General features: G+C 43.6%; 1 protein-coding gene across 8 annotated transcripts; it reads left to right on the top strand.

Annotated features, from left to right (window-relative positions):
- Positions 1 to 625: 625 nt before the first annotated feature.
- Positions 626 to 23494, top strand: LOC131422267 (zinc finger protein OZF-like). Of its 8 annotated transcripts, none has more exons than XR_009224056.1 (9): positions 626 to 986; positions 1084 to 1202; positions 6701 to 6842; positions 10000 to 10234; positions 11291 to 11333; positions 18422 to 18548; positions 18825 to 18920; positions 19008 to 19839; positions 21103 to 23494. XR_009224056.1 is itself a non-coding variant. In XM_058569354.1 (9 exons), the coding sequence occupies exons 5-9, from the start codon at positions 10179 to 10181 to the stop codon at positions 22191 to 22193; spliced, it is 1413 nt and encodes a 470-aa protein (XP_058425337.1). In that variant the 5' UTR covers positions 629 to 811; positions 918 to 986; positions 1084 to 1202; positions 6701 to 6842; positions 10000 to 10178; the 3' UTR covers positions 22194 to 23494. The 8 variants fall into 8 exon arrangements, 5 of the variants coding, with proteins under 5 accessions (XP_058425337.1, XP_058425336.1, XP_058425334.1 ...); XR_009224055.1 differs by having other exon boundaries at positions 19008 to 20388; XM_058569354.1 differs by lacking the exon at positions 19008 to 19839 and having other exon boundaries at positions 629 to 811; positions 918 to 986.

Raw genomic sequence — 23494 nt, 5'->3', positions numbered from 1 at the left:
TGCTTTTTGTATATTCAGTGTCTCTTATGTATAACTTCATGATTACCCTATTCTATCATGAGCTGTTGATATAATATTTATGCAGGGGTTCCCTGAGACCTGAGAATTATTTCAAGGGTTCCTCTAGAGTAAAAATACTGAGAAAGGCTGCCTCTGATTCCTCATCTGCTAAATGGGAATAAAGATACCTATTTCGGGGATTGTCATGAGGACTGAAAGATAGGCCTTTTTAAAAAAAATTAAGTGCTCGACATGGAGCCCTTCGGGCAGTAGACCTGCTGGGACGAGGCCTACGGCCAGGCCCAGGTTGGACTTCTAAGTCTGGAGAGCCATAACCTGCTCCTCAACATGGTGCAGGACTGGGATCAGATCAGATCTGGTGGGAAGCCGCAAGGGCCACTGCCGGCCTGGCACCATGGAAGACGGTTCGTTCAATGACAGTCCGCCGGTCCACCGGGACCGCCAGAACCAGTCCACGGTGTCACGCCTCCACGCCCACACCAGCTAGCCCGGCTACCCGGTGGCTGGAAATGCGTCAGCGGCCAACCGGAAGCGCCTCGCCGCGGAGGCCCCCGGGAGTTGTAGTTCCACCCCACTCCAGGGGCGCCTACGCGGTGTTGGGAGGTCTCTGAGTGTGATCTGCGCACTTCCGGACCCCAGGCTGGACTCGCCGTGGTTAGCACCTCAGACCCGGTCGGTTCTGGGGTCGTCCGCTGCCGCTCGGATCGGCGGTCCCCTCCGCTGCCGGCTGTGGAGAGGGCACGTGTGGCGCAATCCACGGCCGCAGAGCCGGGAGGGCACCAGGGTCCTGGTGGGCGGCTCCGTCTGACGTCTGCTGCGGAGGGTCGGGATTCCTGTCTGGTTTGGAGGGGGGCCGCGGGCAAGCGGGGTCTCACTGCTTCTCTGTCCTCCCGCAGCTCGGCCTCTTTGGAGCCCACCATCCGCAGGGGGCTAGTGCAGGGGACCCAGTGACAACCTTGGCCCCGGTGAGCTGGGGGCTAGCTCTCCCCCGAATGGTCACCCCTCTTTCCCGATAGTGGATTTGTTCCCATCCCTTGACCTGGAGCTTCTCTGCCCATCCAGGTCCCTGAACTCCGCTCAGGCGACTGGGCCTCCTGTGGGCGAGGAGGGACTGCTGAGGAAAGGCCCCCCCTTCTCTCCGACCCTCCCTCAGTCCTGCGGACCCCACATCACAGGCAACGGTAGGCTCTGAGCTATGAGGGCAGCCAAGGAAGAATGTGAAATGATGGGGATGTCAGGGATCCATAGTGTCTGTCTTCATCCAACAAACCTTTCTTGAGTGTCTAGGTCAGGCCCTGGGGAAGCACTGGGTCCCATCCTTGGCTGCAGTCCTATGGAGATGTCGATCACATGAACAGATAAGGGTCCCCAAGGTATGGGTGCCCCGATAGTTATCCCTACTGGATGAATGGGCACCCAAGGCGGGAGGTGGACACCCAAGGCGGGAGGTCAGTTCCTACTGTGGGAGGCGTGACTCAAGATCAGACTTAAGTAAAATAAGGTCTTGCGCGGATGAAAGGGGGCGAAAGGGTGTTCCAGGAGGAGGGAACAATATATGCAAAGGTCGGAGGCATAAAACGAGGGGGTACTGCCGCATTTGGTGCCATGGAGGAGCCTCCGGGAGGAGAGGCTGGAGGTGGTTCCGGGAGCAGATCAAGCTAGGTTAGGGGGTGTGGACTGGGTCCCGGTGGTGCCTGAAGCGTTTTAAGCAAGGCAGTGGCGCTGTTGGTCATATTTGTCTTTCTGGCTTAATAGTTTACCAGCAATGAGTAGAGTTGATGGGGACTGAACTAAGGTGGTGAGAAAAGTGAGTAAGGTGTGTATCTCAGATTTGTGGAGACGTGGCAGCGCCCTGCCTGGGTGAGCGAAGGTGCTGTGTGAGCGCTTCTGTTTGCAGAGAGATGAGGGGGGCAGGGGAGGAGCCAGCTTAGTGTAGACTACTCGTTCACGGCACTTGTTGAAGAGAGATGAGCAACAGTGAAGGTGGGAAGCGATGCAGAGATGGAGGATCTGCCTTTCTTTGATGCTTTTTTTTTTAAATGGGACAAACTTGAGCTGGGGGGGGAGTGAAATCGGTACTATAATTTTAAATCTTGATAAAGCCAAGTGACTTCCATTATGACTTGAACTTCTGTCTTATTAAAGGAGGTTTTCCCTACTACAATTCATAATTCTTTGCTATTATTTTTAATTAGTAACATTAGAAAATATCTCAACTGCATAGTAAAGTAAAAAAAGAAAAACTTTTGTACCATCATCCAGATTGAGCAAATGTTAAAAGTTTACTTTATTTGCTTCAGATTTTCTAAAAAACTAAAACCTTATCAATACCATTGACGCTCTTTTGCTCCCTCCCTGTTACATTTTCCTTCCTCTCACTCAGAGATAACAACTCCTGGAATTTCTCTGTATCCTTCCATGTTTTTATTTACTTACTAGGTATGAATGTAGCCATAAACAGTGTATAACATTGTTTTGTGTTTGTTACTTTTGCCTGTATTTCTTTTGGATTGTCTTTTTCTTATTTATTTTTAGTATTTTTTTTGTATATTCTAGATATAAATCCATTTTGGCTTATACACGTTGCAAAAATCTTGAATAGAATTTGATTGGGCTGGGTGTTTGGTGGGTATATTTTTGAGTATGGATCCATTTCATTTAATGTTTAGTGGTTTATTCATTTTTTTCTGTTGCTTTGTCAATTTCAGTAATTATATTTTTCTAGAAAGTTGTCCAATTTAATTGACACTTATGGCATTAAATTATAGAGGTCTCCTAATTAAAGAAAATCTCTACTATATCTGGAATTGTCTCCTTTTTCATGTCTAAAAATTGTTTATTTTTGCCTTCTTGTTTTCTTGATCAATTGTGCCTAAGGTTAGTCTATTTCATTAAACACAAATCAGTTATTTTATTGGTTTTAATAAATCCTTTCCAAGAATTGATTTTAGTTTTCTCTTTTTAATTTTTATTTGGGCACAATTTCAGACTTAAAGAAAGAAAAGTCGCAATAGTAGAATAGTACAAAGAATTCCTAAGTACCTTACATCTAAATTCCCCAAATATTAACATTTTACCACATTTATACAGGGGATTTGAGGGATTTCAGAGCCAATTAAGGAAAAAGATATAACCATGAGGTGACAGGAGCACATATGAGCTTTATTTACAAATGCGCATTGGGGGAGAGGAGTCCCTCACAGCGTGAGACCATCCAGAGGCTGGGACCCAGGAGCCACTTCCCAGAAGGGAGAAGGACAAGGGAACCCCCTGGGTATTTCTGGGACAGAGGTGCTTGGGGTCTTTATAGCCACATAGTTTATTTTATCTATGGCTATCGGATGTTGGGTGCAGTTTCATGGGGTAGGCAAAGGAGGCAGGTTCTAAATGACTAAAAATCTGCTTATATTTGGGCTATGTTTAAAACAATTGCATGTGTTAACATTTGCATTTGGTGCTGCTGGTCTTTTGAGCTAAGGGTCTCAGCCTGCTGTGAAGAAATAAACAACTAGGGGCCACTCTGCAGAGGGTATCCTTGGTTCATTTATATAACAATTTCCTTTATCTTTCTTTTCCTCCCCCCTCCGTACATATGTGCGTGTGCAAATACTCCAGCGTGCATTTCCCCCAGAATGAGGACATTCTGTCACACAGCCACAGTATAATGATCAAAATCAGGAAATTAGCACTGATGCAATACCAGTGTCTCACCCATAGATCTTACTCAGATTTCACTCGTTGTCTCAATAAGACCCTTTCTAGCTAAAGGAAATCTCAGATCATACACTGCATTTTTTTCCATGTCTCTTTAGTCTCCTTTGCTCTGGAACAGTCTCCCATCTTTCATTGTCTTTAATAACATTGACATTTTTAAAGAGTATAGGCTGGGGGCCAACCCCGTGGCGTAGTGGTTAAGTGCGTGCGCTTTGCTGCTGGCAGCCTGGGTGCGGATCCTAGGCGCCCACGGAGGCACCGCTTGTCAGGCCATGCTGTGGCGGCATCCCATATAAAGTGGAGGAAGATGGGCATGGATGATAGCCCAGGGCCCGTCTTCCTCAGCAAAAAAAGAGGAGGATTGGCATGGATGTTAGCTCAGGGCTGATCTTCCTCACCAAAAAAAAAAAAAAAAAAAAATCAAAGTATAGGCCAGTTATTTTGTAGAATGTTCCTCAAATTAGGTTTATGTAATGTTTCATCATGATTAGATTTGAGTAATACATTTGTGGCAGGATTTTTTTTTTACATGCTTGATTATTTCGTTGATTTCTTCTTTTTAAATCTCTGCTCATGGGCTGGCCCTGTGGCTTAGCGGTTAACTGTGTGCGCTCTGCTGCTGGCGGCCCGGGGTTCGGATCCCGGGCGCGCACCGATGCACAGCTTCTTGGGCCATGCTGGGACCTCATCCCACATACAGCAACTAGAAGGATGTACAACTATGACATACAACTATCTACTGGAGTTTTGGGGGAAAAAAGGAGGAGGACTGGCGGTGGATGTTGGCTCAGAGCTGGTCTTCCTCAGCAAAAAGAGGAGGATTGGCATGGATGTTAGCTCAGGGCTGATCTTCCTCACCAAAAAAAAAAAAAAAAATCTCTGCTCACACTTCTTTCTTTCTGTCTTTTGCTTTTACTCTTTTTTTCTGTTAGCCTCCTGTGTTAAATGTCGTTGATTTTCAGTTTTTATTTAATGCATATTTTAGGGCTTTAATTTTCCTTTAAGTATGTGTTTGTAAATATCCACCAGTTTTTTTTGTGCGTGTGTGAGAAAGATCAGCCCTGTGCTAACACCTGCCAATCCTCCTCCTTTTTTTTTTTTTTTTTTGCTGAGGAAGACTGGCCCTGGGCAAACATCCATCCCCATTTTCCTCCACTGTATATGGGACGCCGCCACAGCATGGCTTGCCAAGCGGTGCGTAGGTGCGCACCCGGGATCCGAACTGGGGAACCCCGGGCCTCAGCAGCCGTGCACGCGCACACTTAACCGCTTGCGCCACCGGGCAGCCCCTCCACCAGTTTTGATATATAGTATTTTGCAGTCATTGTTATAAATACTTTTGCATTCTTTTTATTATTTTCTAGTTTTATGCTGTTTGGTTTAGAGAGTCGCGTCTATGCAATAATGATTTTTAAAATATTTGTTGAGGTTTATTTTTTAGCTTGTCAGTTTTTATAACTATTACAGATGTGCTTAAAAGGAATGTATATTCTCTAATTTTCGAGTACATTCTTTTGTCTGATCCAATGATCAAGCTTTTAAATTGTTATTCAAATGTTATATATCCTTACTATTTTTTTTGCATCCTAGATCTTTGTTTCTAAAAATGTATGCTAAAATCTTTTTACTGTGATAGACGATTTGTCAGTTTCTCCTAGTTGCATCAGTGTTTGTTTTAAGTGCGTGTGAGCTGCATATGCGTCATGTACGTTTGTTGGTGCACGTAGAGCTAAGATCGAGTTGGCTTCTGGTCCCTCACTTTGTCTCTCTGCAATGGGTTTTTCTTTCTTGCTTTTTGTATGTCTCCTATGTTTTTTTAATGAATGCTAGACATTGTCTGTAGGAGAGTAGAGACTTCTGCTCTTACTGTGTGTGGAGCTGGGAGCCCAGGAGGTTTGTTGCGATGTAACAGGTCAGGAGTTGCGCCGGGCTGGCATTCCTTGTTGCTATGGTTACCGTCAGGCCGCTGGCTTCGCGTTTCTCCGGCTGGCTCTGCGTTTCTCTGGCTGGCTCTGTGCTTAGAGTGGTTGGTTACTGTTAGAGCTCATGCCTCCCCTCTTTGGCTCACTCCTCCTGCTTGCTCCTTAGTACTGGCCAGCCTGGTGGTGGAGGGGCATGGGTGCTCTTTCTTTCTCAGTCTCAGGAGAGCCCTAGGTCCCTGAGTCTGGGCTGGGTCCTCGTGGGGGATGCTGCCCTGCCCAGTGGTAGGAGGCTGTCCGAGTCTGAGTCCCAGCCACGTGCCTGCGCCACTCCACAGGAGAGGGTTTCCCTGTTTCCCTGGCAGGTGTCCTAGGGCTTACCTGTGCTCGGGGAGCCACCGGGTTTACTGCCCTCTCCCCGGCAGTGTAAGGGTTTTGTTCCTCAGAAGAGAAATTTCTGGACGGATGGGGCTTCATGTTTCCGGCAATGGCAGCCAGTCCCCTCCTTCAGACCTTCACTACCCAGGGATCTCTCTGTGGTCTTTTGCTCAGCCCTAGTCTTTCTCGAGAACACCCGGTGGGGGTGTGGGTTAGTTCTCTGTTGCTGCGTATCAGATAACCACACATTTAGAGATTTAAAGCAGCGCTGATTATTAGCTCACAGTTGCGCAAGCTGACACCCAGGTGGGCGTGGCTGGGCTTCTGCTCAGGCCTCTGGAGACGGAATCAAGGTGATGGCTGGGCTGTCCTCTTCCTTGGGGGTCTTGAGGGCCAGTCTGCTCCAGAATCATTCGAGAGTCGGCAGAAGGCGGTTTCTGGCAGTTTGAGGCCTGAGGCCCCTAATTCCTTGCTGGCTGTCAGCTGAGGTCCTCTCTCAGCAACTTCTCACATGGTATGTCCGTTCTCAAAGCCAGAAATGAGGCGCAGATCCTTCTTGGGTTTCTACTCTTTCCTACTTCCCCTTCTGCCCCCAGTTGGCCTCCGACTCTCAAGAGTCCTGCTGATGTTTTCACATGAATCTCACCACATCGTCTGTTTGTTTTCAGGTTTTCTTAGTGTCTTTGCAAAGGCTTAGAATCAGACTGGAACTAAGGCGGCTCAGTCCTGTCTGCATATTCAAGCTTGTTTCTACCCCCAGAGAGTCTGGGAGGCTCGGAGGTGAGGCCGGAGCTGAACCTCCAGCAGACGGTAAGTTCTCAGCAGGAAAGCAGAGCTTCGGCATCTGAATTGGCCCCAGTCCTCAAGTCTCATGCATCCCAGAAATAATTCTTGTAAAGAAGGTGACCTGGGGAGCAGCAATCTACTTTGGAAAGAAGGGTCGCTCTCTGAGACTTCCCCATAGCGTAGGGCTGACGATGGAGGCTCACAATATGGGGCAGCCCCCAGAAAAAGTCCCTAAAACACCCGGGACCTGCTTGCTGACAGAGAGAATTTGGGTGATATCATTGCTTAGGGGGGTCCTCTAGGATTTGGTTTAGGGGAAGGTTTGCTAGGAGGAGTGGGGGTCTCCTGCTTAGAGTGTGAGAAGCATGAAGGGATCCCCATGACTCTCAGAGGATGACCCCCGACCACCAATTTCTCTACACTCATAGGTATTTACTCTCATTCTCTGCTGTCTGGTTAGCTAGATCTTTAGCTCGTCCCATCCCACTGTCACCTCCATACCTGACTTCTAGGAGTATGTCACTCTCCTTCTAGTTGAGTCAAGGCATGGAAATTGCCTTCTTAACCTAAGAGTATTTGGTTTTTGCTTCTCATGTTAAAGATGAAAGAAAAGGGGTGTGAGAGAGGTGTTCCAAGCCACCCAGCTTACTAGAGGCTGAGCGGGGACTAGCCCCGGGGCTCCTGTCTGGGCTGGGGCTTTCTCCTGTGTGCACAAGCCATGCTAATACTGGCCCCTTCCCTCCTCTACCCCTTCAGACCTTCTTATGGACTTCCTTTCCTCCAGGGGAAGGACTCTGATGGGAGGTCGTGGAGAGAAAACCCAGTAAGATGATACGTGTATATTTTTATGAACTATTTAAATATTAAACAATGAGCACATGTTTATTGTTTAAGAATTTATAAAATGCCACTATGTAAAAACAAACAAACCCTACCATGCAAAGGTAACCGTTGTTAACATTTCATGTGTTTTATAAGGAGTTTTTCCTTTATATGCTTATGAAAACCCATTCCATGATGAAGAAGTCCACGTGCAAACAGGAGATGGGGTGAAGTGTCTCTCCCGCTGGTTTTGACCTGCTCTGTTGGGTCTGCCTCCCTGTATTAGTCTCCTGGGGCCGCCGTAACAAAGCACCACAAACAGCAACAGAAATTTTCTCTCTCATGGTTCTAGAGGCCGGAATTCTCAGATCAGGGTGTCGACAGAGCTGGTTCCTTCTGAGGCCTGGGAGGGAGATCCTGGTCCAGGCCTCTCCCCTAGCTTCTGGAGGTTGCTGGCAATCTTTGGGGTCTCTTAGTTCTTCCTTAGTGCATAACCCTAATCTCTGCCTTCACCTGACATTCTCCCTGTGTGTGTGTCTCTGTGTCCAAATTTCCCCTTTTTATAAGGACGCAGTCATATTGGCTTAGGGCCCACTCTAGTGACCTCATTTTTTTTTTTTTAAATGCTTATTTTCTATACAACTAGGAAGATCCCAACATAGGGGACAACGGTGGGGTCTTGTGCTACATTCATAATTTTATTTATTTATTTATTTTTTCCCCCAAAGCCCTAGTAGATAGTTGTATGTCATAGCTGCACATCCTTCTAGTTGCTGTATGTGGGACGCGGCCTCAGCATGGCCAGAGAAGGGGTGCGTCGGTGCGTGCCTGGGATCCGAACCCGGGCCGCCAGCAGCGGAGCTTGCGCACTTAACCGCTAAGCCACGGGGCCGGCCCCAGTGACCTCATTTTAACTTGATCCTTTGCAAAGACCCTGTTTCAAAGTCAGGTCACAGTCTGAGGTCCCAGGGGCTAGGACTCCAACAGATCTTTTGGGGAACACAATTCAACCCATGGCACTTCCCCTCCAGGACAGTATCTCAGGGAAGCCCCATAGCTGTTCAGTCCCCTCAGCCTGTCATGAAGAATAGTCTCCCTCACTTGGCACCAGTCTAAGGAACATTCCACTCTCAGGGCCAGTTTCAAGCTTCTGCCTCCTCCTGGTGGAGCTGTAGGGCTGGGACCTCCCCAGATGAAGGGCCTGTGATCTGTCCTGTCTCTCCTCCTCCTCAGCTTTTCCTTCAACTCACTGGATTTCTTCTTTCTCCTCCAGGATTAGGGTATGAGGAGGGGGAAACAGAGGGAAAGGAGCACAAATTTTTCATTGCTTGGTGCTATTTGTAGCTCTCACCTGCCTAATACTGGCTGCCTCCATTATGCAGGAGGCCACATGATGGCTCTTTGTGGGGTGAACAGCCCAGGACACCAGCAGGGGCCCTCTAGCAGACCTCTGTGCTGACCCCCCAGCTCCTGGCTCCGTGGTCCTGCCTCTCAGGGCCAGCTCTCCTCGCCCTGCAGGCAGCCTGCTTGGATGGCGTCCTTGCAATAAAGCTCAAGTCTACGTAGCTTCCCCGCCATCCGCTCGGCACCTGGGCACTCGTGCATCCTTGTTCCAGCAAATGCAGGCTCTGCAGGTGGTTCCCACTCCTGCCCCCTGTCCTCACCTGGCTGCCATGGGTGGCCTTAGCCAGCCTCTAACTTCCGAATTCTTCAGTGGTGCAGCTGGCTCCTGTTTCTGGGTTCCCACATGCCCTAAACTTTCACAGGAGCTCTTTCGTGCTCCCTTCTGGTGAACTACCATGTGCCTAAGAGTTTCTGCAGCTGGGTGCATGTCCAGCCTGGGGTGCGAGGTGAGTTCCCACCCTTTTTCAGGCTCCCTCCAGGCTCCATGAACAATTCTCTTGCAGCCCCTCTCTCAGCTTGGGAGGGAGCAGTCCCCAGTGGGGAGGGGAGGAAAATCCCATAGCACACTCCCTCAGTAAATAGCTCTCCTTTGACTATTTCCCTCTCCCAAAGGAAGGAATCCATTAGGATGTGTCTAGCCACTCCTGCTTAGAATTTGGGGTGTTTGGGACTTAGCTAAACCTCCAAGGCACCTGGGAAAATCCCACCCATCCTCCTGGTACCCATTTGTGAATCATATGTTTATGTACCCTGCTTTTTTCACTCACTGGTATTGCTGGAAGATCTTTCCGTGTCAAATATTTCTTCTATAATATTTTAAGTTGATTCATAGCTTGGCATGCTTTAATTGTATCATAATTTATTAACCAATCTTTTATTTTTAAGCACTTAAGTAGCCTCCAATTTTTTTTAAAAAACACCTTCAGAATTCTTTACGGAGTTTCTATAATTCTAGAGTTTTAGTGTCTCTGCAGACTTCTTGGATCAAACTCCAGTGTGTCTCTATCCTGAGTAGGAACATACCTAAGACCAACCTCGTGTGTATTCAGGAGAGAGATAGGTGTGGGGTCCAGTTGATGCTTCCAGCCACAGTAAATTTGCTCCTGAACCTTCGTGTTCCTGTTCCCTGGGAAAATGAGGAAAGGAGAAGGAGGGCTCAGGAGAAGTCACCAGATCTTGTCCCATGTTTGGTAAGTGGCAGAGCCAGACCAGGACCGCTTCCTGGGCAGAGAGCAGCACAGTTTAGCCAGGACAGTTCTTAATAAAAGCTACTGCTGACAGACTGCAGCTACCAGAGGAGAAACACGCAAAGCTTAGCAGGATCCCTGGGTGGAATCGAGCTCCCCCGGTTCATAACCCCCACTTGCCTTAGCTAAGCACCGTTTAATGGACTCTGCCCCCAAGAACCCATTTTTATATCTTCCTGTGAATTTCCTCAACACCAGGGGCAGGACTGGTGATAGAGGCTTCGGGTTAGAAGATTGGTAGGCTACAGATATTTTAAAAACAACTTTTAAGAAATTTCATACATGAAATGCCCAGTTGTCATAGAAAAGCTTAGAAAGTTTATCTAAGTACAAATAAAAAAATTTTAAAATGGTCATTATCCAACTACCCAAAGCTAATTACTGTGAGGGCTTGTCTTACATCATTTCAGAGATTATTCTGTTTGAGTGTGCGAGTGAGTGTGTGTGCGTGTGTGTGTGTGTTGGATCAAATGGTTTTCAGCCACCTTTTTCAATTATCAGTATGCTATCAATAGTTTTCTGTGACTTTATTTTTGATAGCCACATAATGTTTATTTCCCTTTGGATGTAGTATACTTATTTAACTAGTCCTCTATAGTTGGATATTTAGTTATTTCTGTTTTTTCAGAGTTTTACCAAATTGTAATAAATACATTGACAGCTAAATCTTTGCCTGAACTCATGACTGTTTCTTCAGAATAAATTTCTATTAATTAAATTCCTGGGTAATGGTGGGGGGGATGGTAGTAAATTGCACATTGATCACTGAGATGCAGAAACATATATTCATTAAGTAGAAAAAAAAAAATCCAAGTTCAAGCCTCATAAGATTGCATCCCCATCACATTCTAAAGTGAGGACTTTGCTCTGACAACGGAGTCCTGGGGGGAGCCTGTCCTCCCTCTGTGTCTGGGGGGTTCTAGCAGTTGATTTTGAGGCTGAAGGCAAGCTTGGCCTCTCATGTCCTCCCCTCCCCCACCCCAATCTCTGGCCCCACAGGTGTCTGCTCTTCCCAGACCAGCAGGGAAGGACCATGTGCCAGGTGAGTGTGACATTTCTTTATACTGTGCTTTGTTTTACCAAAAGATTTCAGTGTGCTTGTAAGAATGCATCCAATACAACAGAATGCACGCAGAAGTCAGGATTAGTGAAGATGGGAAGAGAATGGAAGATCAGGGACTCAGGAGAGGCGGAGTGGATGTGCTAAGGAGGCTGCTGGAGTTAACTAGCTGCCGTATACATTTATGTCTGACATTTCTGGCACTCTCAAAAGACAGAGTCCATCCAATATATGACTTGCGTTGTCTGTTTGGGACAAGTATGTCAACTTCTCAAGGGAAATAAAGCTTTTTCAGGTATTCAGAAATTTATGTGATGGGTCTTCATATGTGAGATGTAGCAGGTGGGTTCCTCAATAATAACAACGTGGAAATAAACACAACAGCGGATCTTCTGTGACCTTTTTTCAGTGTAAACAGTGGATATTATGCCAATGCAGAAATCTGTGATTACAGTTGTTTAGGGAATCAAAATACTCAGGTCTACATGAACAGCCTTGTTATGGTTCAAACTGACTTAGATAAACACTACATTATCTAGCGGAATGAATGAATAGGATGTTCTTCAAATTGTTTTTCATAATAATTTTTGACACAGATGGAGAGCGAACAGCTCAGAGTTGCAGTCTTTGGGAGGGGCGAGGAGGGAAGATGGTCTGAGCTCTCCTCGCCTTTTCTCCTCAGGTCTGAGGAGGCGGCCTCCTTCTCTTTTCAGGACTTAGACCTCACCCATCTGCCCTTGGCCTCCTTTGAGTGCTTTCTCCCTCAGTCATCTTGTTTTTCTTCAGATATCAGTGACATCCTTGTTTTCCATCAGCCTGTCCGAACTCTCAAATTTCTCTCCTCCTAAAGGGCCTTTCTCTTTACCCTGGGCTCTAGGGGCACACGAATGTGAAGTGCACTGGTCAGAATCCTTGAAATTATAAGAGCCAGAAACCCAGCCAGAACTAGGTTAGGATGAAGACAAAATTTAGGCCAGCACTGTGAAAACTGTGGGAAGAGCAGGTGTGCAGCTGAGTCTCAGAGACAGTTACATCCAGGAACCCAGATATTGCCAGGAGTCTTTCTTTTCCCTTGTCTGTGTCTGTGACTTCCTTCTCTTGTACTGTCTTCATTCATATGGCCAGAAATAGAATGGCCATCAGCTCCCACACCTCACATTTACAAGTTTGCTGTAGAAAGGGACCAAGTCTCCTTTCATGGAGCCAGTTTGCAAGATCTCTGGGAAAGGTTCAGATTGGTCCAGCTTAGTTCAGGTTCAGGCTGAGGAGCTGGCTCTGCGGTGGGGAGCTCCTGGGAGCACCAGGCGCCTGGGGTGTGGGAGGGAGAACGTTAGTCCCAGAGGAAGACGAGGCCTCATGGGCAAATGTTACAGCTGTCCACTCCAGGAAGACAGGTGTTCACAGGGTCTTGGTTTCTAGCTAGGGAACCTGTCTTGATGGTAGTGTCCGTGCTTAATAAAGCTAGGACTTTCTGGACATTTGATACCAGAAACATCTGGGGACAGGCCAGTATGAGAGGTTGAAAACAAGGTGGTGACTCCACAGCCTTCTCAGAGGGGAGAGCCGACTGTGACATGAAGCTGTCAGACGTGTACGTGACGTGAAGCCGGAGGTTTCATTCGGTGTCTTTTTGGGGAAACTGTTATTTTGTAGGAAACCTAGTCTCCTTGGGCACCTCTCCCTGTTAGGGCTACCTGCAGTAAAGATAATGACAGTCAAAGTTATACAGCTCCAACTGTTGAGCAGTTACATGCTGGTCTCTGTGTTTTTCATATATTATTTCATGAATAAACCTATGAGATAGATGTTATCATTAACCCCTTCCTCCGTTTTACAGATGAACAAATGGAGGCTAGAGGTATTAAGCAGATTGCCAGAGATCTCACATCTGTTAGGTGATGGAGTTGGGATCTGAAGGCAGACAGACGGACATAGAACTGGGCCCTTGATGATTGAACTGAACTGTAGTTTATCTACCAATTCCGTATCCCCAGCAGAGGAGTCCAGTAGTGATGTAGTCCCCACCTGCTTTGTCCAGTATGGTAGCCATTAGCCGTAGGTGGAGACTGAGCACCTGAAGTGAGTGAGTGTAACTGTGGACCTAAATTTTTAGTTTATGTTTAAAATTTAAAACTGAATCAGAGTAAACTATTTTTCCATTAAACACAACTTTATTGTTTTGATAGGACTGTGTTTTCGCTAAAGGGAAATTGAAAATATAGCGTCTGAATTGAGATGTACTGTAAGTGGAAAATACACACCAGGTTTTGAAGACATAGTATGAAAAAAAGAATGAAAAATATATTAGTGATATTTAAAATAATGATTATATGTTGAAATGATATTTTGGACATATTAGGTTAAATAAGAGGTACTATTAAAATTCATTTCTTTTACTTTTTAAAAAAAAAAATTTTATTTATTTATTTATTTTTTGTGAGGAAGATCAGCCCTGAGCCAATATCCATGCCAATCCTCCTCTATTTTGCTGAGGAAGACTGGCTCTGTGCCAACACCTGCGCCCATCTTCCTCCACTCTACATGGAACGCCGCCAGGGACGCCGCCACAGCATGGCCTGACAAGCGGTGCCTTGGTGCGCGCCCAGGATCCGAATCTGGGCTGCCAGCAGCAGAGCGTGCGCACCCAACTGCCATGCCAGGGGGCCTGCCCCTTCTTTTACTTTTTAAAAAAATATGATTACTAAAAAATTTTATTTTTTTAAACCACTTTATTGAGGTATGATTGACATACAAAAATCTGTACATATTTAATGTATACAACTTGATGAGTTTAAAAATAAGTCTATACCCATGAAATCATCACACAATCAAGGCCATAAACTTATCCATCACCTCCAAGTTTCTTCCTGCCCCCCTTTTTAAATACTTTTCTTTTTTCTTTTGTGGTAAGAGCGTGTAGTGTAAGATCTGTCCTCCTAGCAAATTTTTAAGAATACAATACAGTACCGTTAACTATACATACTGTGCTGTACAATAGATCTCCAGAACTTACTCATGTTCCATAACTGAAACTTTGAACCGTTTGACCAATGCCTCCACATTTCCCTGCTCCTCCTAGCTGCTGCTAACCACCAGGCTACTCCCTAGTTCTATGAGTTTGACTATTTTAGATTCCTTGTAAAAGTGGGATCTTGCAGTGTTTGTCTTTCTGTGTCTGGCTTATTATGTTTAGTATAATGTCCTTCATTATACTAGGTCCATTTATGTTGTCGCAAACGGTGGGATTTCGTCCTTTCTCATGGCTGCATAATATTCCGTTGTAGGTATATACCACATTTTATTTATCCATGCATCCATTGATGGACACTTTGGTTGTTCCCATATCTTGGCTATTGTGAATAATGCTGCAATGAACATGGAAATGCAGATATCTCGTTGAGATCCTGCACTCAGTAAGATAATGTCATCTACAGAGATAGATTTACTTCTTCCTTTCTGATGTGAATGTCTTTTATTTCTCTTTCTTGCCTAATTGCTCTGGCTGGACTTCCAGTACTGGATTGAATAGAAGAGGCAAGAGTGGGCATCCTTGCCTTGTTCTAGATCTTAGAGGGAAAGCTTTTAGCTTTTCCCCATTGAGTATTATGTTAGCTGTGGGCTTTTCATAAATGGCCTTTATTGTGTCGAGGTAAGTTCCTTCTGTACCTAATTTGTTGAGAGGTTTTATCATGAAAGGGCGTTACATTTTGTCAAATGCTTTTTATGCATCTATTGAGATGATTTTGTGATTTTTATCCTTCATTCTGGTAATGTGCTGTATCACATTGATTAATTTTCATATGTTGAATCATCCTTGCATCCCGGGGATGAATCCTACTTGGTCATGGTGTATGATTCTTTCAGTGTGCTGTTCAATTGATGTGCTTGTATTTTTTTGAGGATTTTAAATCTGTGTTTATTGAGGGTACTGGCCTGCAGTTTCCTTTTATTGTGGTGTCTTTTTCTGGTTTTGGAATCAAGGTAATGCTGGCCTCATAGAATGGGTCTGGAAGTGTTCCCTCTTCTGTTTTTTGGAAGAGTTTAAGAAGAATTGGTATTAATCTTCTTTAAATTTTTGGTAGGATTTACCCATGAAGGTCCTGGACTTTTCTTTATTGGGAGGTTTTGGTTACTTCTTCATTCTCTTTATTTGTTACTGGTCTGTTCAGGATTTCTATTTCTTCTTGATTGAGTATTTGTAGGTTGTATTTTTTAAGAATGTATCCATTTCTTCTAGGTTGTCCAATCTGTTGGTGTATAATTGTTCATAATAGTCCCTTATGATCCTTTTTATTTCTGGGGCATCAGTTGTAACATCTCCTCTTTGTTTTCTGATTTTATTTATTCCAGTCTTCTCTCTCTCTCTCTCTTTTTTTTTTTTTTTAAATCTAGCTAAGGGTTCGTCAATTTTGTTTAATTTTTTAAAGAAATAACTCTTAGTTTGTTGATTTTTTGTCTATTATTTTTCTATTCTCCATTTCATTTATTTCTGCTCGAATCTTTATTACTTCTTTTCTTCTAATTGGGAGCTTAGTTTATTCTTTTTCTAGAGGTGCAAAATTAGGTTGTTTGTTTGAGATCTTATTTTTTATTTTTATTTTTTGGTGAGGAAGATTAGCCCTGAGCTAACATCTGTGCCCATCTTCCTCTATTTTGTATGTGGGATGCCACCACACATGGCTTGATGAGCAGTGCGTAGGTCCACACCCAGGATTCAAACCCCCCAACCCCAGGCTGCCAAAGAGGAGCAGGCAAACTTAACTACTATGCCACTGGGCTGGCCCCTGAGATCTTTTTTAATGTAGGTGTTTATTGCTATAAACTTCCCTCTTAGTATTGCTTTTGCTGCATCCCATAGGTTTTGGTCTGTTGTGCTTTTGTTTTTGTTTGTTTTGAGATATTTTCTAATTACCATTTTGATTTCTTCCTTGACCCAATGGTGTTAAAGATTGTGTTGTTTAATTTCCACGTATTTTTGAATTTTCCTATTTTCTTTCTATTACTCATTTCTAGTTTTGTTCCATTGTGATTGGAAAAGATACTTGTAATGATTTCAGTCCTTTTAAATTTGTTAAGACTTGTTTTGACCCAGCATATGATCTATTCTGGAGAACGTTCCATGTGCTCTTGAGAAGAATGAGTATTATGCTGCTGTTGGGTGGAATGTTCTGTATATATCTTTTAGGGCTATTTGGTCTATAGTATTGTTCATTTTTGCTGTTTCCTTATTGATTTTCTGTCTGGATGATCTATGCACTATTGAAAGTGGGATATTTAAGTGTCCTGCTGCTGTTGTATTGCTGTCTATTCCTCTCTTCTGATCTGTCAATGTTTGCTTCATAGATTTAGGTGCTTTGATGGTGGATGTGTATATATTTATAATTGTATTTTCCTGTTGAATGCACCCTTTTGTAATTATATAATGACTTTCTTTGTCTTTTGTGACGGTTTTTGACTTCAAGTCTATTTTGTCTGATATAGCCAGACCAGCTCTCTTTTGATTACCGTTTGCCTGGAATATCTTTCTCCACCCCTTCAGTTTCACCCAGTGTATGTCCTTAAATCTAAAGTGAGTCTCGTATAGACAGCGTATAGATGGGTCTTGATTTGTTATCTATTCAGCCACACTATGTGTTTTAATTTGGGGAGTTTAGTTCATTTATATTTAAAGTAATTATTGATAGATGAGGACTTACTATTGCCATTTTGTTACTTGTTTTCTGTTTTGTAGTTCTCTTGTTCCTTTCTTCCTCTCTTGTTGTCTTTATTGTGGTTTGAGGATTTTTTTGTAGTGGCATACTTTGATTCTTTTCTCTTTATTTTTTGTATCTACTAGAGACTTTTTTTGTGGTTACCATGAGGCTTGCATTGAATATTTTATAGTTATAACAGTATTTTAACCTGATAACAACTTAACTTCAATCACTTATGGAAACTGTACACTTTACTTCCTCCCACACATACTTTGTTATTTATGTCAGATTTTACTTCTTTTTATATTGTGTTTCCATTAACAAATCTGTGATTATAGTTATTCTTATACTTTTGCCTTTTAATTTCTATACTTGTGTTAAAAATGATTTACACACCAACATTAGAGTATTACAATATTTTATATAAGTTAAATTTTTTTGTGGTCCTTAATTCATCCATAGAGAGAGATGATAAGGGAGAAGGAGATGGAAAGCCGAGCCCTGTCTTGTGTATGTGGAATCCTTTCTCTGCTTTCCTCTTGTTACTGCCTTAATTTTGACCATATCTCATGTTGATGGTTATAATTGTGCCCAAATTTTAATTTTATTCTCTCCCTCCCAGTGATTCCCACCTTCTTTCTACATCAGATCGTCTTTTATAGCACCCCTCCTTGAATACTGTCATGGAGTCACCATTGCCTATAGGAAAAAACCCTTCATTTGGCCTAAGATCTGGCTTCTCTCTCTCTCACACACACATGTACACAGACCTTATACTCTGTATTGTCATTCCCAACTATTTGCAGTTCCTACCAGATTTTCCTATGACTCTTAGCCTTTTCTCATGCTGTGCCTCTTGATGGGAATATCCTTCCAACATCAGAACACACTGTTTATCTTTCATGACTCTGCTCAAACGCAACCTCCAGTGAAGCTTAACTTGACATCAGCACATTGAATTTGACTGCTATCTTCTTTGTGTCGGTTCTGACTTAAATATACTTCCATTACAGTCTTCAATGTAGTCTTATGATACAGAAATCTTTTATGTTCTTCTCACTCCACCAGACTATGAATACCTTTAGAACAGGAGCAATGTTGCATTCAGCTTTTGTCCCCAAGCACCAAGCAGAATGCCAGTAACACACATCTTCAGTAGATGCTTTCTCAATGAATGAATGAATGAATGGAGATTCAGACGTAAGATCTTTTCTCACTGTCTTTTTCTCTCTCTCACAAAATGTAGTACAAAGTTAGGGGCATGCTAAGCTTCCTGTATAACTTAACATGGGGAAGGTGGTAAGATCCATCTCCTCTATGCCTTTGCCGTAATACTCTGCCGAGCACTCCAGATTAATCAGGAATGTGCTGTTGCAGGGGCCATTGTCATTCAGAGATGTGGCTGTGGGTTTCACTCGTAAAGAATGGCAGCAGCTGGACCCTACACAGAGGACCCTGTACCGGGATGTGATGCTGGAGAACTATAGCCACCTGGTCTCAGTGGGTGAGGAAGTCTTCCTGTGTTCCCCGATTATGTCTGAGCACCTTTCTTTTCTCCGTTACCTAAAACATCTTAAGTCCTAAAAGTGTTTGGCCTTGGGGTTCAGTTGTCAATGAGTCCTGCTCTCATCTCACCTGGATTGTTTGTGAATTTACTTCCCAAGTGAAATATCTATTCTTTGGCCGAGGTGTAAATGTTCCTTGTGCAGCCTGAACCTTCTGCTTCCTTAGATGGCCCCAGTGACTCAGCATACATCCTGTAACTATTTCTCATGAACAGGGTGTCAGGTCACGAAACCAGCTGTGATCTCCAGGTTGGAGCAGGGTCAAGAACCATGGATGGAGGAGGAAGAAATCCTTGGATGGAGCTTTCCAGGTGAGAGAGAACCAGCCTGCAGGGGGACAGTGGACATCAGGTTCCAGGAGGTCACAAAGCAGAACCTTGGATGTTTTTTTGTTTCAGGCAACTGTTCTTAAAAGCCTTGGATCTTTGCAAGCAGCTGTGGACATTTGGCCCAAGACCTTGAGATGCCCACATGATTCCTGTTACCTGCACTCATCACATGCCACTGCATGATTCCTCTCCTTTCCCTGGATTTTTAGAGAAAGACAAATTCTATTTTTATTTATCCTTTGATTCTACCCTGTTGTCCCCTAAGACCTTGCTTGCTCAGTCTGTCTCTAGAATCTTCAATCTTATGCTTTTCCCCATGGTTATGAAATAGACTTTCTCATACTTTCAGGGATTTGTAGATTTGCCCTATTTTAAAATAACTGTGTTATTTTGTGCCATTCATTTTTACTTTAGTTGTTTTTTCTTTTTCTTCTTTTACTGTGAAATGCCTCGAAAACTTATCTGCTACCTTTTATATGACTTTAATTTCCTCTTCTTTGAAAACCATATAATATGGCCCCCTTTTGCCTAATAGCTCATAACTGAAGCTTTCCCCCTACCTCAGTATAATCCCATGGGGAGAAGAGCCTTTATTTTATTTGTCCTTGTTTCTGTGGGATGCACATGGTGGACATTGACTAACTCCCTCTTCCTTCCAGGACAAGGATCCTTTATCAAGCATATGTTCAGGGCAGTTGTTGTTAATCAGGGTTTCACACCAGAATCACCTGGGGAGCTTGAAAAATACCCCCAGGTGGGGTCCCAACCCAGAAAGTCCTCGTGAGGGAAGATCAGTAGACATCGATTTTGTCTCTTAGGAATTCAGGAGTGGGGCTTAAACATTTCTAAACAGAGGAGTTCCCTGGTTGGATTGGGTATGAGTGCCAGGGGGAAACAGCAGGTACAGTCTGTGGTTTAAAACGTAAGTGAAGACAAAAGCAAATAAGGATCTAAGCAAAGGATGAAGAATACAACATTTAAGATTCTCAAAGTAGATTCACAGTGATCTGGAAACCAACACGTGTGAGGAACGTTAATATGGGTTTACTGAGGGGCTGGTCTGCAGCCAAGTCTGTCAGACATGGGAAGGTGACACATAGGATTTGGTTGTCAGCCAGATTTGGTATCAGGGAACCATGACTGAAGAAAGTGGTCATCCACATGATCAGAATACAATGGGGAGTCTTCTGGGGGAAGGATGGCTTGCGTTCTGCCTAGGGTGCTTATTCTTATATCCTTACACTGGACATCCTAAAGACCTTGTAGGTCCATGTGAGAATAAATCACTGCAGAATGGACCTCTGGCTCTGAGATAATTCCTTTAACAATAATGGTCTTGATGCTTTGAGAAAATTCATCTGGTATGCAGAATGAAGGGGAACTTAAGGTGGGAAGGACACAGAAGTGCAGACTAGTGAAGAGCCTATTTGTAACCCAGGAATAAAGTGAGGTAACTCACACTAGGTTTTACTTCTTTCAACCTGAGTCCTTTGCTCATATTTCCAAAACACCCTTCTCTCTCTAGATTTCCCTGGAAACACTAGTCTTTCTTTGCTCTTGCCTTGCTTGAATATCCTTATCTCCTGATGGGACCTCCTTATTATGTGCCCCTCTTATTGAGTGATGGATGCTAGAGCCAGTGCTGGCCTGTGATAGCCTATTGTACCTGACTCTTCCCAGCTGTGCACTCAGTGACATCACCTTAGTAGCTTGAAACTGGCGCTGGTGGGGGGGCGTGTTTTCACCGTGGAAATTGGTAAATACCACAGATCAGGGTTCTCCTCCTCCTGGTTAGCTGGTTCTTCAGCACCTCAATGCCTTGAATACATTACCCTTCCAGTTTTTCTCTGTTACTTACTTTTCCTCATGTGTGTTTTTATCTGCTTCCCAATTTACTGTGTCAGACTTGTCCATAGCAAAGCTACTTCCATTCATTGTTAATGTTTTATCTATATTTCCAGTATCTGATTTTTTCTTTTCAAAAGCCAAGGGAGTAGGAAGTGTTTGTAGTAGGATTAGGATTAGGATTAGGATTACTTAATCTGGTCATTGAGGTGTGAAACCTCAAAGTTAATCCTCCCTCCAAACGTTTCTGAAATAATTTAGGTCTGTGATGTGATCTTGGAAAGATTAACAAGTTTGTGTCATTATTTTTTTTTCCTAGAAGAAGTTTTGCAAGTTGATACCCAAGTAGATAGACAACAGGAACACCAAGACAGACTTTTGAGGCAAGTTGCATTCCTAGACAAGAACAAATTGACCAAAAAAGACCACCATGAATGTAATACAATTGGAAAAAAAACCTGTCAGAGCACAAACCTTGGACCTTCAAGACAACAGGTCCACAAATGTGACTCATGTGGAATGAGTTTGAAATGTAATATAGACTTTAGTCATAATGCATACCTTGCAAGAAGGAGATTTGAGTGTGATGGACAGGGGACCTTATTTCTCTATTCTAAGCTTGAAACCCCACATTCTGGAGTACATTCACGTGAATGTAACCAATGTAGAAAAGTTTTTAGCCATGATCAAGCCCTTAATGCTGATCAGGGAATTGACAGTGGTGAGACACCCCATGAATGTACCAAATGTGGAAAAGCCTTTTCCCACAGATCAGAACTCGTTACACATCAGAGGGTCCACAGAGGTGAGAAATCCGATGGATGCAATGAACAGGGGGATGGCTTCAGGGAGAAAGTTTGCCTCAACAAATGGGGAAATCACACAAAAGAGAAACCAAATGGAAACAGCGACTGTGGCAAAACGCTTTCCCAGAAGACAAGCCTGTCTATACCTGAGACAATTCTTGCTGGAGAGAAGCCTTATAAGTGTACAGAATGTGAGAAAACCTTCTCCCACAAGTCACGTCTCATCGAACATCACAGATCTCATACGGGAGAGAAGCCCTACGGCTGCAAAGAATGTGGGAAGTCTTTCTCCCGGAAGTCATGCCTCATTATCCATTACAGAATCCACACGGGAGAGAAGCCCTATGGATGCAGTGAATGTGGGAAAGCCTTTTTCCAGAAGTCACACCTCATTCTGCATCAGAGGACTCACACAGGAGAGAAACCCTATGAGTGCAGTGAATGTGGGAAAGCTTTCTCCCAGAACTCATGCCTTATTATACACAAGAGAACTCATATGGGAAAGAAACCCTACGAATGCTCTGACTGTGGGAAAACATTCTCTCAGAAGGCAAACCTCATCAGACATCACAGAATTCACACTAGGGAGAAACTGTATGGATGAAGTGAGAGGAGGTTTCATCAAGAAGTCACAACACATCTAGGAATGAAAACTGTGGATATTCTGGATGTGGGAAATCCTTCAGCAAGAAGTCCAGTGCCACTGTGTGCAGAGGTTCACACCGAGGTGCAATTCTCCCAATTTGGAGAATTAGGAGAAACTCGGTCTCTTAAAACCAGTGATAGGATACTTATGCTCTAGAGTGATATATTTTTATAGGATATACTTAATTATAATGTGTATCTATATCTATATGAACTGTGGATATTGAGCTTTGAAGTATGTGAATAAATTAAATCATTAAGACAACAGATCTAATCAGCATCAGAACAATCCCAGGGGTTATAGGAGTTATGTTCCTACATAGAAAGAATTTTATTATTTTTGAACTGCATTGGTAATTGAATGTAATTGTGAACTTGTAGACATAATATATAGAATGACATCTATCAACGCTTTCCACACTAAATCATACCTTTTTGTCTTTGTAATATACTTTATAACTGGAACAATATGAATTTATTATTAAACCAGAAGTCCACACACCATACCACATACCATTGCTCTTAATGTTTGTTGGCAAGTATTACAGAGCCCCCTGGATCTGGAAACCAACAATTTCATGAGATCTTCTGGTCTCTCTCAATCAACTAGTTTATAGGTTATGTTTATATTAAATGTGTAAGGTTAGGACTCCCTTTTCTGGCAATATATGGTGGGCTATCTAAAGTGAAAACGATATCACCGTAAACAACTAGAAATGATGGACGATAACAGATAACATTCTTTAAATGCATAATTCAGCTTGCAAGAAAATAAGTGAAGTTTCCAGGTGCCAGCTAGGAAGAGGGAACTGAAAACCAGAAATCCTGTTTGAGTCGATGCTGTAGCTATCCTATGGCTTTAACTTTGTTTACCCAGAAGCTTGGGTGTTATAGACTATAGAGGGACGAGAAAGAAGGCCTTGGAGCCACACAAGGCAGAGAGTTGGCCCTGAAATAACTCAAATTGAGAAATTTCAAAAGTATGTACATATAGTTAAAGGGGGGACTAGAGAAAAATCTCATTTGCAGAGGAAGCTTGTCTGTCTCTTCTTGGGCTCAGATGGGGAAAGAGTTTACCTTGATGATTTATAAGCCCTGACCTGCACCTCATGTAAGTTAGAATTTTGAATTTGCCCTATTCATGTCACAGGTTTTCAGTTGAAAAACTTCACAATTACTGGTCTTTGAAACAACTTACAGAGGCGAACCCAAAATATGTTTGGAGGCAGATAACGTCAACCCATGTTTCTTAGGATTCTG

Source organism: Diceros bicornis, chromosome 26, assembly GCF_020826845.1.
Source record: "Diceros bicornis minor isolate mBicDic1 chromosome 26, mDicBic1.mat.cur, whole genome shotgun sequence".
In the NCBI taxonomy this organism is placed as follows: Eukaryota; Metazoa; Chordata; class Mammalia; order Perissodactyla; family Rhinocerotidae; genus Diceros; species Diceros bicornis.
Note: the sequence above shows the minus strand (reverse complement) of the source record. Positions and strands in the feature narration are given on the sequence as shown.

Bases quoted from the DNA above. Each gene is read 5' to 3' on its own strand.
- LOC131422267 (XM_058569350.1), top strand. From the start codon at position 6,668: ATGAATCTCACCACATCGTCTGTTTGTTTTCAGGTTTTCTTAGTGTCT. The intron at 11,334-18,421 runs GTGAGTGTGACA...GTGCTGTTGCAG, and splicing joins AGGGAAGGACCATGTGCCAG to GGGCCATTGTCATTCAGAGA. The intron at 18,921-21,102 runs GTGAGAGAGAAC...TTTTTTTCCTAG, and splicing joins CCTTGGATGGAGCTTTCCAG to AAGAAGTTTTGCAAGTTGAT.